The sequence below is a fragment of the Eucyclogobius newberryi genome, unplaced genomic scaffold (genome assembly GCF_026437365.1).
Source record: "Eucyclogobius newberryi isolate DKJ021-1_F unplaced genomic scaffold, fEucNew1.0.hap1 SCAF_12, whole genome shotgun sequence".
Classification (NCBI taxonomy): Eukaryota; Metazoa; Chordata; class Actinopteri; order Gobiiformes; family Gobiidae; genus Eucyclogobius; species Eucyclogobius newberryi.
Window position 1 is genome coordinate 31,712,563 of NW_027315746.1, and position 13,351 is coordinate 31,725,913.

The window sequence follows — 13,351 nt, forward strand, 5'->3', positions numbered from 1 at the left end:
AAAAAGGTCCTTTGCCTGATTTTGCATGATGCAGTATCAATCACGTTTAAAAACGGGCAGATTTCTTAGTTCTGGGAGATAAAGTTGGCATGTCTCTCGGAAAAGTCTTTGTCCCGTAGCTTTGCTTAGTTTAGCCTAGCTAGGCCAGAGGCCTTCACGACCTTCCCAAGATCCAATCTCATGGATCTCCTCAGATGGAAATCCCCTGGAGCCCCCGATGGAAACCTGAATCGAACTGACTGTCTTTCCTTTGTCTTTCTGACTTACCCCTGCGGGGGTTTTGGTGCCGTGGCTTCAGCCAATCAGCATGCACGCTGGGGTCAGAGCTTGATAAGGTAATACAGCCATTGTTCAGAATTAGCCACAATAGTTACAAAGGAAAATGTATCCACAAAACAAGTTATAAAACAGTTAAATTAACATGTAAAACACAATAACGTCATGTACAGTAACGTCATCTGGTGGACAAATTCTGCAATCGGATGATTGTCTACTAAAACCGCATAGTCTTTTTAGCGTTTTAGCTTTTGTCTTGGAGAGAAAATGTGTCTCTGTAATCAGAAAGAAGTCATTAGATGGAAAAGTTATTTTCACGATCAAAGCGTCTCTGTTCGTTCGCTCACGTTTTCGTTAACTGATAAAAACTTTAGCCCGCATTCCTGTCACCATGGCAACAGGGAGAGGCCATCTGCATATCCTACACTTATGTCATGTGCTTTATGTGCTTCTTATTCATCTGTACATTGAATTTCCACTCTGCCTTGTATCCATAATGGTATGATATGTTTTCATTGTATAGAGACACTGCACAACAAGACATTGACTAAGAACAAGATTCTGAGGCTTTATGTTACAGCATGAATCCAATTTACACCTCAATGAGCCGGGTTGATACTTCAGGACAAATCTGTGTAGGGATAGACCATATCCAGTTATGTCCTTCAAATAATCCTCCAGTCTCACACCACACATCCAATGCAGCAACACATCATGTCCACCTTTTCAAATCAGTGAGTGCACTCTCACTTTTTCCTACATCTGCTGGTACAAGTCTATCTCTGGTACAGAAGAAAAGCTGCTTCATCATCAAGAACACTGCCCTCCTTCTGTGAGCAGCACCAAGATCCTCCAGGACCTGATCCCACTTTATGTTCCCACATTTCATCTGGCCCCTGTTTGGGATGTCTGTGATGTCCAGAACACCTTTATCTCAAAGTCTGTTGCCCTTCTCAAAAAACAACTGCCCTGAGGCAGATTCATTTTTAATATTTTTTATTTATTTAATTATGGCATTTTGATTAAACTTGGAAACAGCACATCTAAAGCTTTTATTTTAATTAGGCGAGAGTTTTTTTAATTTATTGTTTCACGGATTTTCCTTGGCATTTTTAAAAGGGGAGGACGGAATAAAAATAAAAATACTATTTTATTTCCCCATTATCAAATCACATTTCTACCATCCAAAATTTAAAAATAAAATTTTATTCTAAATCATTTTCTTGGATTCTTAGAATATAGGCCCTACTCCCACCTCTCTACATTATCTACATAATGATAGTTATCAATGCAAGACATTGAAAATAACTCTTGTTATACAAGTGTACAAAAATACCTTCAATGTCATAAACTAACCCAGACTGGCAGCTTCTCAGAAAATGAATCATCCCGTGACCAAACAAGTCGGTTTGATAAACTTTATTGAGTCTGGACAGGAGCACAAAGTGTGCAATGAATGAAAATGTCTTATTGAGCAGCTTAAATTTGGCCAGTTATTTGATCGAACGGCGCGGTAATTTTCCCACGCTCGAGTCGTGACACGCAGCTCATCTCATCGGGACAAATAGCGTCCTTACAATGCGCTCAGAAGAGAACGTGTGACTCCACAGACGAGCTGGACATGTCCAATGGCAACAACAAAATTATTCTGATATAATCGGTCAAGACGAGTATTCTTCATTTCCTCGTTTGAACACAAGTTCAATGAATGGGGAGCGCGAGCCAAAGCCACGCCCACCCCGCATCCTTTATGTTACTGTACCAGTTGATCTCATGGATCTAAGAAGCCGTGAGCTCTGACGTTCGGACAAACTCTGATATTTTTTTGAGGTTTTGGCCCAAAAAACTGCGGAAAATCTGCGAAAACAGGAAAAAAAAAATATATATATATATTTTTTTTCGAATCTCCGTTTTTGACGTCGGCGGGCTCGGTTAAAAAACTCTCACCTTATGTATGATTTTTATATTCTCAACTGTTAAAAGTATGATACATTTTGTTTTGATATAAAACGTGTATACAAATGTATTGTTGGAGATTATTACTGAAATTGATTGAATATTTTATTTTTTCCATATTAGGTTTTAGATTTGTCATTTAATAATGCCATATCCCTTCACTATAGTAAATAATAGATTATATTAATATGTATAAATAAAAACTTGTTTTTATTTTTTATTCCTGTGGTCCGTGATGTCACTTCCTGTTGGGACATAAACAAACCTGAGAAGTGTAAGCTAGCTCTTTATTGTGGATTCACACGTTTTTGAGCAGCATGAGGCTGTTATCACCAGAAAATATGTTTTTCCTGGATCTATGATACAAATAATCGAGTAAGTCTGGAATCGCCACAACTCGTGGCAAGTCTCATGTCTCTGTTGACTTGATATATAATTTAGACAAGACCAGCAATGGCGCTGTTTTGGCACTCTAAATACGACACCATTTGGCGTATTTTGAGAACCAACAAAAGTACCAAATATGTTATTTTGATTTGGAGGACTTGTGTAAAGCTGTTTGTGTCTGTTGTTTCTTCAGCATGGTGACGATGGCCGTGCAGTTCTCTGTCCTCATCGCTCTGCACTCCTGCCTGCTCCTGGTCACCACAGCAGAGGACTACAAGTGCCTGCCCCTGGTGCTGAGGACGGCCTGCTGCTGGGTCAACGAGACCGCGTCCGCCCGCAACGCCATTGTCTGCCTCTCCATCCTCATCAACTTTCTCGCAGCCATGATCAACATCGTGAGTGCCACTGCGAGGCTTTCATGGGACATAAGCTGCTTTAGTTGTAGAATTGAATTTGTAAGCTTGTAATCATGTGCAATGTTTTTCCTATAGCATGCCTTGATTTGAGTTTTATTTTGGTCACACTTGTTTAAAGGTGCACTATGTAACTTTTCTGGTCAGGGATGTTTCACCACCTTCTTGTTTCATGGAGATGTTACAGTGGCTTGCAAAAGTATTTGTACCCCTGGAGCTACCCATATGATATCACATTACGACCACAAACTTAAAGTAAAGCCGCGGTAGCGCCGATGATGACTATCGCCTTCCCGCGCGACCGCCTGTCCATGTTTTCTGCTGCGTTTTGCGGCATACCAAACGAAGCTCAGTAATTCACCGTTGATGATTGCGTAGTTTGGGATTCAAATAGTAGTTTGTCCTGACAAATTGCAAGATTGTGCTGAACGCAGACCTGAGCAGGGAGACAGAGAGAGAGCCTCGGTGACACGCGACTTTTCATTGATGTTCAGGGGGTCAAAAATACCCGAGTTGTGGCAGAAAGAATAAAGTCTAAAGAATAATAATTCTAATGCGGCACGAGAGGAAATGTCCCATCAAAATAAAAGAGGAAGAGGAAGTGAAGGCATTCATTGCGCCTCTGCTGGCCAATTGTGAAAATACACAATATCTGCAATGCACTTTTTTCATGGCGTCTCGAGGAGAATATAATCCATGAGTTTCAGACAAATCAGACAATGTTGAGTTTTTCACATAATGGGTAGGGGGCGCTATAGAGTAAATTTGTTACATGGGTATTTATTTCCAATCAGATCATAAAAACGCATTAGTGAGTGAAATATGAGCTCCGCAGATCAATTCCATTAGGCGTGACTTGTCCTTAAAAAAACAGGAAATTAAGCCTTTTTTGAGGGCGTGTTACACGGAGACCGTAAAGAATATCAACATTCTTTTGAATATTTATTAAATTTCAATGTCTTTAGATGCAAAAGGTGTTGTTTTGAGCTCGATCGGACAAAAAACCTAGGACAAGTATGATTTTGAAAATAAAAAGTCAAGCGTGGCGGTGCCACTTTGATTCAACATGGCTGACTTCCTGTTTATCATACAGCGATGCTGCCAGGTGTGTTTTATTCGTCAAAGGTCAAAGGTAGCTCTATCACTGTCCCAAGTTTCATGTGCCTAGGCACATGAAAGGACAGAAGGTGGTGGTTCTCCGTGAGATGTTCAAAGCTTGGTAAATGGTTGGTTGGTATTGGTAAGGTTTGTATAACCGAGACTCAAAAGCCGACCGGGCCTTTTCTGTAATCGCCCCCGAACTTTGGAACTCTCTTCCTCCACTTAAAGACTGCACCTTCAGTTGATGCTTGCAGATGAAGTCTTGTTGAAGTCTTGTTTAAAAACGCACTTTTATTCACTGGCATTTAACCCAACATGAGAATTGTATGGTCCTCTGGCAGTCTTTTATAATTTGGTATGTTTTATATCGCTTTTAATTTGTTTTTATTTGGTTTGTTTATGTTTTATTTTTTATCATATTTTACTTGTACTCTTTGCAGCACTTTGGAGACTTTGTGTTGGTAAAATGTGCGGTATAAATAAAGTTGGATTGGATGACCTAACCCTGCTAAACCTCTCTACAACGTTATCCCTGGCCTGTCTGCTGTGTTTCTTGGACTTCATGATGCTGTTTTCTCCCCAACATTCTCTTGACAAACTTATTTTAATTTGTATATCATGTACAATGTTCCCCACATTTCACTTCAAAATTGTGTGACGTTTTGGGTTGCTCTTTCAGAGAAAATCACAATACAAGTTTGTGGCCGTGACAAGACAAAAACATTTTTTCCAGGGGACAAACACTTTAGCAAACCAATGCTTTTTCGTGCTACTTAATATTAAACTGCAACATAATTATATTTGCACAATATGTCCCCTTGTATATGGAAAAATGTAATAGTAATTCAGGCTTAGGTTTGGTGCACCAAAACAGCATTGTGTCGGTTTAGTTGTCTCCTTCTAAGCAGGTTTAAATACTCAGGAGTTGAAGGATTATGTTGGTCAGTGGTACCTGGAGCCGATGACGCCTCTTCAACTGATCACCAGAAAATACTTTCAACTTGTTTTGTTCTTGTTTTGAACTTTAGAGGTGCACTATGTAACTTCTGAACATCTTGAAAAGTTTCATAGTGTAATCACAAGGAAAATCATTATAATCTTACTTTTAGCCTTATAATTGATGCTGATAATATGAAAAATGTTGGTATTTCAATACTTTGATATCGGGACTGGGTTTCCTGAAGCTGTATGTGGTCTTGTGTTGCAGTTGTGGTGTGACTTTGATAAGCCCAGCGCACTCCAAAACCAGACATACAACACGTCAGGGGCAGTGCCAGACATCTGCTTCTACCCTGAGGTACTGTGATCCTGCTTAAGTATCTGTTTGTGGAGAACATGGTATTTGATAAAAAGAAGGAGAAAAATACCCCTTTGGAAAATCATAATTTTTATTTAGTTCCTCAGTCATTCAGACGTGTTTCAGAGTCCATCATCAATGCTTCTGGACGCGAGCCGAAGCCTTTTAATATGAAAAAACAAATGACAAAGTTTTTGAAACTGGTCAGAAATATTTCTTAACCTGTCAGATTCTGTAGGTGTAAGTCAGTGAATGAATAGAAGTCAACACGAGCTACAATTAGGGATGCATGTTTTCAAATGGTTCTTTACCCGTTAGTTGGAGGCCTTAGCAATTAATAGTTGTTTTTACCACTAACCTTAGTTTGAGCAGGTAAAAGATCAATACAGTAAAAGAGGCAAAGAGCTGAATAATCCAGTTTGTTTTCTTCACCAATGTGAGATCCAATTTAATTATCCATATTAGTCCATAATGCTGCTGTGTCAGGTTTGCTCAGACTAATTTTGGAGTTTCAGCAAATGTATTTTTTTAGCCAGAGGCATCAAAGTGGTATTGGGGCACTTGTGTGTAGCACAGTTGTGTAGCACAAATATCTATTAGACTAGGACAATTGCTCGGTTAAGAATCTGGAATTTCACACGGGCAGCACCAAAATGTAGGGTATTTGTTTCGTTTCCTCCTCACACAGTTGCACCATTATATAATGTATATTCTCTTGGACTTGTCATTACTGGTGTAGGATTTTATGTGGTTAATAGTCTTATTTATATTTTAAAAGGGGAAGCTTGTTCAGCATTAATACCTACTCTCTTTATCTGAAAAGGATGTACTTGATTCATGGACTGACAATTATTACTCTAAAAAATATCAATAAAAAGGGTCTATAAACCAGAATTATTTTGTGTGGTTTGATAAAAAAAATATCAAAGCAATTAATTACACATTTGGTTACACTGACTATGTCTGGGCTCAACTTAGTTAAAAGAAACGCTGCTATTAACAATTAAGTTTTGAGTCATTCTAAAATAATCTGAATGGAACCTCCCTTTAATGCCACTCTGAAAGTTTCAGCCACTCTCCGGTCTTACGTATCCAAGGGAAGGCTCAGATGTGGATCAAGGCCTCCTCAGAGCTCTTTGGGTCCTTAGAGCTGTCCGTGGTGCTGATCCTTGTGCAGGGTTTAGTGTTTAGTATAGTGAAGATTTTGGCGAGTCCAAGAGCCGTTGACTTGTGCATTCTTTACTGATGAAAACGGCCACTTCGGCCGTTGCCTGAATGCAGACGTGGGGGACAAGGAACCCTCTCCTTGATGGGGGTGGGGCCCCTGAGGTCTGCAACCTGATATGTCGTGTCGAGTGTGCCGAGCAAGAGCGGCAGTCCATTGATGCATTATTTCTGAGGAGTTTCAAAATAATTATTTTAAGGGGTGGCGCCCCTTATGATCTGCGGCCTTGTGTGTCGTGGTAGAGGTTCAAAGCAAGTGAGCGAGTTTCGGGGGTCTTTTTATCTGACGGAGTGACTTTAACTCTCAGTCAATCTTGTCAATTTGGACAAATTTAACTTAAACCAGCAAAATTACGTTGACCAAAACAAAATGACATAACAAAATGCTGCAACAGTGTCAATGAACATCATCATTAGCAGGTCATAAGGAAGTACATTAAATATGACATAAACAAACTAAGCAAAGTTTTGATCACACAGTGAAGCATTCAGTCCGTTTAGATGTGAGATATAGTCATTTAAGGAGAGACATTTTAATCCAGCAGAACAAAGAGAACTAACAACAGGTCTTTGGAGTCATTTGGTGTCCTCTGTGTACTTTATCAGAGGTGCTGACCCAAAGAGGGAAAGAGGGGGGTCTGGAGAAGGCAGTGTAGTTGGTCCATGGGGGATGGGTAACATTCCTCGGTCCATCTAATATTTTGCTTTGTTCTACAACAGTATCACACTCGTTTTTTGAATTATGAAAAGGTAATGTCTTTTAAAGGTCTTTTGAATGTATATGTCCTCTACAAACATTTGTAGCTACCATCAAAATTAAGCTCAGATTCTTGATGGCAAAAGTTAAACAGACATTGTTTTTCAAGCCATATTCCAGGTAGAATCCTTCAGCAGTTACATGCACAAAATATTTATGATAAAATATTGTTTTGTATGCTTGTCCATGTGTGTCGCAGTACTTTGTGTTTACCGGCGTGTTGGCCATGGTGACCTGTGCCGTGTTCCTGCGTCTGAACTCGGTCCTGAAGCTGGCCATCCTCCTGCTCATGATGGGAGTGTACTCTCTGCTCACCGAGGCCTTCTACACCGCCCTGTTTGTACGCTACGACACCGTTCACCACAACACGCAGTGAGTAATAGGGTCTGAACTAGGTCCAAACCAGGTCTGAACCGGGTCAGAACCAGGTCTGAAACAAGTCTGAACCGGGACGGAACCGGGTCAGAACCAGGTCTGAACCAGGTCTGAACCAGGTCTGAACCAGGTCTGAACCAGGTCTGAACCAGAACTGGCCCAGGATTAAGCTAGGACTTGAACTGGATTGACAGGTTTCACATTAACCACATTTCGACTGACCCTTGTCGCCCAGACCAGTTTAGAGGTTTTAGAGGTTTAAATAATGTTTGGATAAAGTTAGATGCATTACACTGGAAATATATTATGTTGGGTCTTGACACGAGTGCTGTGCGATGATAAACAGGAAACAGTTGCTGCCAACGTGCTGGGTCACTGAAAGTACGGCCCTTTAATGAACCGGTACAGTTCACCTAAGACAGTGACACTTTCAGACTGTACCTATTTGCTCCGAAGTGAACCAGTGGAAACAGGGCTATTGGAACCACTTAGGTTGTGTAATGCTTTTGTCACTGATCAAGAATCGTACTACATGTGACAGTGGTATTTGTACTTCTTACTTCTTTTGAGCTTTCCTATTTGTTTGAAAAATATATTTGTATGTGTGTGTTTTTTATACAAACTGCTCAAATAAAAAAAAAAGTGGACCGGATCAGGACTAAACCAGGTCTATACACGGCTGAACCAGGATCACTTTTAATAGCCTTTACAAATCATACACAAAGACTTAATTCCATAAATTCTATAACCCTTAAGTTGTTTCAAAGCTTGAATCATTCTTAGTAAACTATTTATTCATTATGAATGTCTTTGTTCATGCTTTATTAAGGCTAATTAAGGTGTAGTTGTTAATCTTTACACCTTCACCAGAGTTGTGTTGGGAAAAGTACTCAATGCCTAATAGAAGTTCAGATACAAGTGTACAAATGTAGTACTGTAAAAGTAGCACAAATACACCAAGATGAATCCAGCGGCGTGTGGAGCTCTGGAGGTGTAAGCAGTTCTGACCTTTGTACTGAGCACATTATACAGAAGTGAGAAATCCCGTCCTGAGGCGGATCATGAAGGCACCATGACCTTTCCTCTGACAGCAGCAGGTCATGTGACACCGGCCATGTGACCACAACACAAACACTGCTGTATGCATAGACCCTTTAAAAATGCTCGGCCATCAGAATGACTAAACTACTTTTGACTTGAGGCAAAAGTGGAGCAGATAACTAACATTTTACATTTAACAGGTCTATTAACTCAGATCTAAATTCTAATGGTTTTAAGCCTTTACTTTATTTATTACATTTTATTATCTAGAGAAAATGTAATTATCTCCTATTACCTATTCAATAAATAAATGCAGTAAAATGTAATAGTAAATGTGTTCAAACTAAGTTCTGATCCTTTTCGTGAATTTAATATGTTTTTGTTTGGAAACTTTGAACTAATCTGTATGGTCCTCATTGGCATGGCAACGCTTTCAAATATCAGAACTTTTGCATAGTTTCCATTATTTTGACTTCATTTGTCAGAAAACGTTCACGGTGGAGGCTCTTTCACCTGATTGTCCCCATGAAGCTGTTATTGCGTTGTCTGGAATGTTTAACAATGACCAAAACTATGGCTCGTCCTGACCCTGGTCTCACATGTATTTGCTCTTGTTTTTGTAGGAACTTCCTGGGAACCAAAGAAACATCTCTACTACTCATGGCAATGTTCCTCCTGGCTGTATTCTACCACGGACAGCAGGTCAGGCTTGAAGGATAACTTCATGTTTTTCTTGTAAAATATGGAATTGTCTGTACTTTTTATGTTGGAAAAAGTGTTCTCTGCTCAGTCTGACCCTCTCTTCTGTGTTCTCTGCTCAGTCTGACCCTCTCTTCTGTGTTCTCTGCTCAGTCTGACCGTCTCTTCTGTGTTCTCTGCTCAGTCTGACCCTCTCTTCTGTGTTTTCTGCTCAGTCTGACCCTCTCTTCTGTGTTCTCTGCTCAGTCTGACCGTCTCTTCTGTGTTCTCTGCTCAGTCTGACCCTCTCTTCTGTGTTCTCTGCTCAGTCTGACCGTCTCTTCTGTGTTCTCTGCTCAGTCTGACCCTCTCTTCTGTGTTCTCTGCTCAGTCTGACCCTCTCTTCTGTGTTCTCTGCTCAGTCCGACCCTCTCTTCTGTGTTCTCTGCTCAGTCTGACCCTCTCTTCTGTGTTCTCTGCTCAGTCCGACCCTCTCTTCTGTGTTCTCTGCTCAGTCCGACCGTCTCTTCTGTGTTCTCTGCTCAGTCTGACCCTCTCTTCTATGTTTTCTGCTCAGTGTGACCCTCTCTGCTGTGTTTTCTGCTCCATCTGAACCTCTCCTCTGCATCTACTGTAGTTTATGAACACAAGTGGAGCATAAACAAATCAAATGTTTATTAAAATGTGATTTCATGAGCACACCCGCAAGGCCTGTCCACGCTCATTTGATTGAAATTGCTCATTGATTTGTGGATTAATCATAAAACCACTGCAATCAGGGACACTTTCAAATATTGTCAAACGCACATTCATAAAGATTATCATCATGTCGTGGGGGGCCGTGTTTAATCGTCAATCTATTTCCTGATTGAGAAATAGGCATAAAAATAAACCACTTTTCAGAGTGATGTGTAAGCCTACCTGCATGATAATTATTACCTTTACTTTACACATAGCATTTTTCTATTTTGAGCATGGAACAGTGGAATTTTTCTTTCTTTATTCTATTTTGTCTACCATGGCTGCTGCATATGCTGTACATAAAAATAAAGCTGTAACCCACTTATTTCCAGTCAAATCGATCGTTCTGGGAAGCATCAGGGTCAGTTTGTACTAAGAACCCACTAATAAGAAAATACCAAAATACCCAAAATGAAATGAAAAATGAATAGGACTTTTATATAGATTCTGCCATGACTTTTTTGCCTACCTAAAGTACCTAAAACATTTTTTTTGGAGAATTTATCTTCAACCTTTAAAAGATAATTGTCAAAACCCAATGAAAGCTCGATCTAGTGTAAATCAGCTGATGCCTCCAACACCAGCTTTACATATATTTAACACAGAAAACCTTGGCGTGATTTAAAGTCTGATTTCCTCTGAGCAGAGCTTGTTTCTATTTATAATTAGAGTAAAACAGACATCAGAGTCCAAAACGACAGTCTCAGCTTCACTAAGGGTCCTGCCAATTGTTTGTGCTCAAGAGGGTCAAGAACAGCTTCAGTCTTAATACAGGGTAATTTTTTCAGGCGTTTGAGGTAAAATTGGCCCCTAAGATGGAGGGGTTAAATTTGCAGAGGGACACTGTGACACTGCAGGACATAGAGGAGGGACACTTTTGTTACCTTCCTCTAACTGCCCTGACACACCCTCTGCTGACCTGTCCTGTTAAGCTGCTAAATAACTGGCTTTACAGCTGAGTGGAGAGTAGAGAGCAGACTGTGAGGTACAGTGGACATCGTGTGTTTGCCACATTCTCACCCCTCTCCTCTGCATATTCTGCTCCTCTGCTCCATCTGACCCTCTCCTCTGTGTTTTCTGCTCCTCTGCTCCATCTGACCCTCTCCTCTGCATATTCTGCTCCTCTGCTCCATCTGACCCTCTCCTCTGCATACTGCTCCTCTGCTCCATCTGACCCTCTCCTCTGCATACTGCTCCTCTGCTCCATCTGACCCTCTCCTCTGCATACTGCTCCTCTGCTCCATCTGACCCTCTCCTCTGCATACTGCTCCTCTGCTCCATCTGACCCTCTCCTCTGCATACTGCTCCTCTGCTCCATCTGACCCTCTCCTCTGCATACTGCTCCTCTGCTCCATCTGACCCTCTCCTCTGCATACTGCTCCTCTGCTCCATCTGACCCTCTCCTCTGCGTTTGCTTGTCAGTTGGAGTACACGGCTCGTCTGGACTTTCTGTGGAGGGTCCAGGCCAAAGAGGAGATCAACGAGATGAAGGAGCTGAGGGAGCACAACGAGAACATGCTGAGGAACATCCTGCCCAGCCACGTTGCCAGACACTTCCTGGAGAAAGACCGTGACAATGAGGTGAGTGCAGAGACCGTGCCTTCCTCTTGTTAGTGTTAGAGGACAGTTTTTCTTAGGTTTTGGGGCAGTTGCTCATAAGTTTTAACCTGAAAGCAAAGATTAACTCAGTTCCACACAAGCCGCCAGAACGATCATGATTCCAGAATCTTTATTTAACCTTTATTTATCTAGGTAGGTTGATCAAGAACCAATTCTAATTTACACCGACGACCTGGTCAGAGCGACGTTAGTTTGCTTTTGTAATTAAAACAAATTAAACAGACAATTTTTTAAGCACCCATATTGAATTCAAGCCAGCATATAGTATAATATTTGTGGTATAGTATGTAATAAAAATGTATTTGGGTATTTGGGTACTTGACATTTTGGGGTGTAACACCTTTTTTCTGTTGTGTGGTGTCACGCCTTTGTAGCAAAGTATGCTTTTCACAAGCATTACATAGTTTTACCACTGCACAAAAATGCCATATTTAAAAAAATATAAAACCAAACTACTTATAATATATGTTAGTGTTAGTGTAGTTTAACAATTACAGCAGTTATTAATTTGCCAGAACTTCCTTAATTTTTCAAATTGTATGACATTCTGTCACTAAACTTGTTTTCCAGTTGCAGCATTTAGAGTGTGTTTGTTTCTAAACTTTTAATGGGTCTTTAGTGGAGCGGTTTGTAGTACAGGAGTGGACAGGCGGTGCCAGATGGAGTGAGCAGACGGATTTTTCCATCCTGTATTTTTAACGCTGGTCCCATCTTGAAGCTTAAGTCCCTAAGTGCCATCTCTCATTTCTGAAATATTGATTTTTCCAAAGCAGAAACAATCTGCTGCTGTTTATCCACACTCAAACATAGCAACTGGGAAACATGACGGCACTAATGCCGAGAAAAACAAAGGGAGGGCCGACCAATTTGAAGAAAAGATCGAAGTGCATTTTTTTCTGGCAAATACTGATATAAATGGCGTGGTTACAAGGCAAAGGTAGCAGGCTGTGAAGCTAAAGAAACTGAAGATAAAGGTTTTTTGTTTTTTTTAAATGAACACGCGTGGGTGAGTCTCCTGCATGAATGCCTATCCTACTGAGCTGAACTCTCATACCTGTAAAACTGCTGAATAGAGTAAATAGACTCACTTCACTGACCACTGATTTCACAAATTATGGTTCTATGTTGTCTAAGCTGGTTTTTAAGTTAGTTTGGTGAAACTTGGTGCTGCTGTTGCTTCGCTTCTCCTCTGCACATGCTCAGTTAGGGCTTCACTTCTCCTCTGCACATGCTCAGTTAGGGCTTCGCTTCTCCTCTGCACATGCTCAGTTAGGGCTTCACTTCTCTGCACATGCTCAGTTAGGGCTTCGCTTCTCCTCTGCACATGCTCAGTTAGGGCTTCACTTCTCCTCTGCACATGCTCAGTCACAGTTTTATTCAGCGTGGTTTGAGCATAGATCCATGAGGCTGTGTGGTCCTCAGCACATGTGCAGACCTCCAAAAGAAGCTGCTGTCCGCTCTGGTTCTAAACGCTCATGAGCCGCT

General features: G+C 40.8%; 1 protein-coding gene across 2 annotated transcripts in view; it reads left to right on the forward strand.

Moving 5' to 3' along the window:
- Positions 1-13,351, forward strand: part of adcy8 (adenylate cyclase 8 (brain)) — a 169,956-nt gene that overhangs the window by 133,251 nt on the left and 23,354 nt on the right. For both annotated transcript variants that reach the window (XM_072441912.1, XM_072441913.1), the window contains 5 exons: positions 2,813-3,014; positions 5,341-5,430; positions 7,611-7,783; positions 9,451-9,529; positions 11,669-11,827. In XM_072441912.1, the coding sequence (XP_072298013.1) occupies positions 2,813-3,014; positions 5,341-5,430; positions 7,611-7,783; positions 9,451-9,529; positions 11,669-11,827 (703 nt within the window). The remainder of the gene's footprint in view (positions 1-2,812; positions 3,015-5,340; positions 5,431-7,610; positions 7,784-9,450; positions 9,530-11,668; positions 11,828-13,351) is intronic.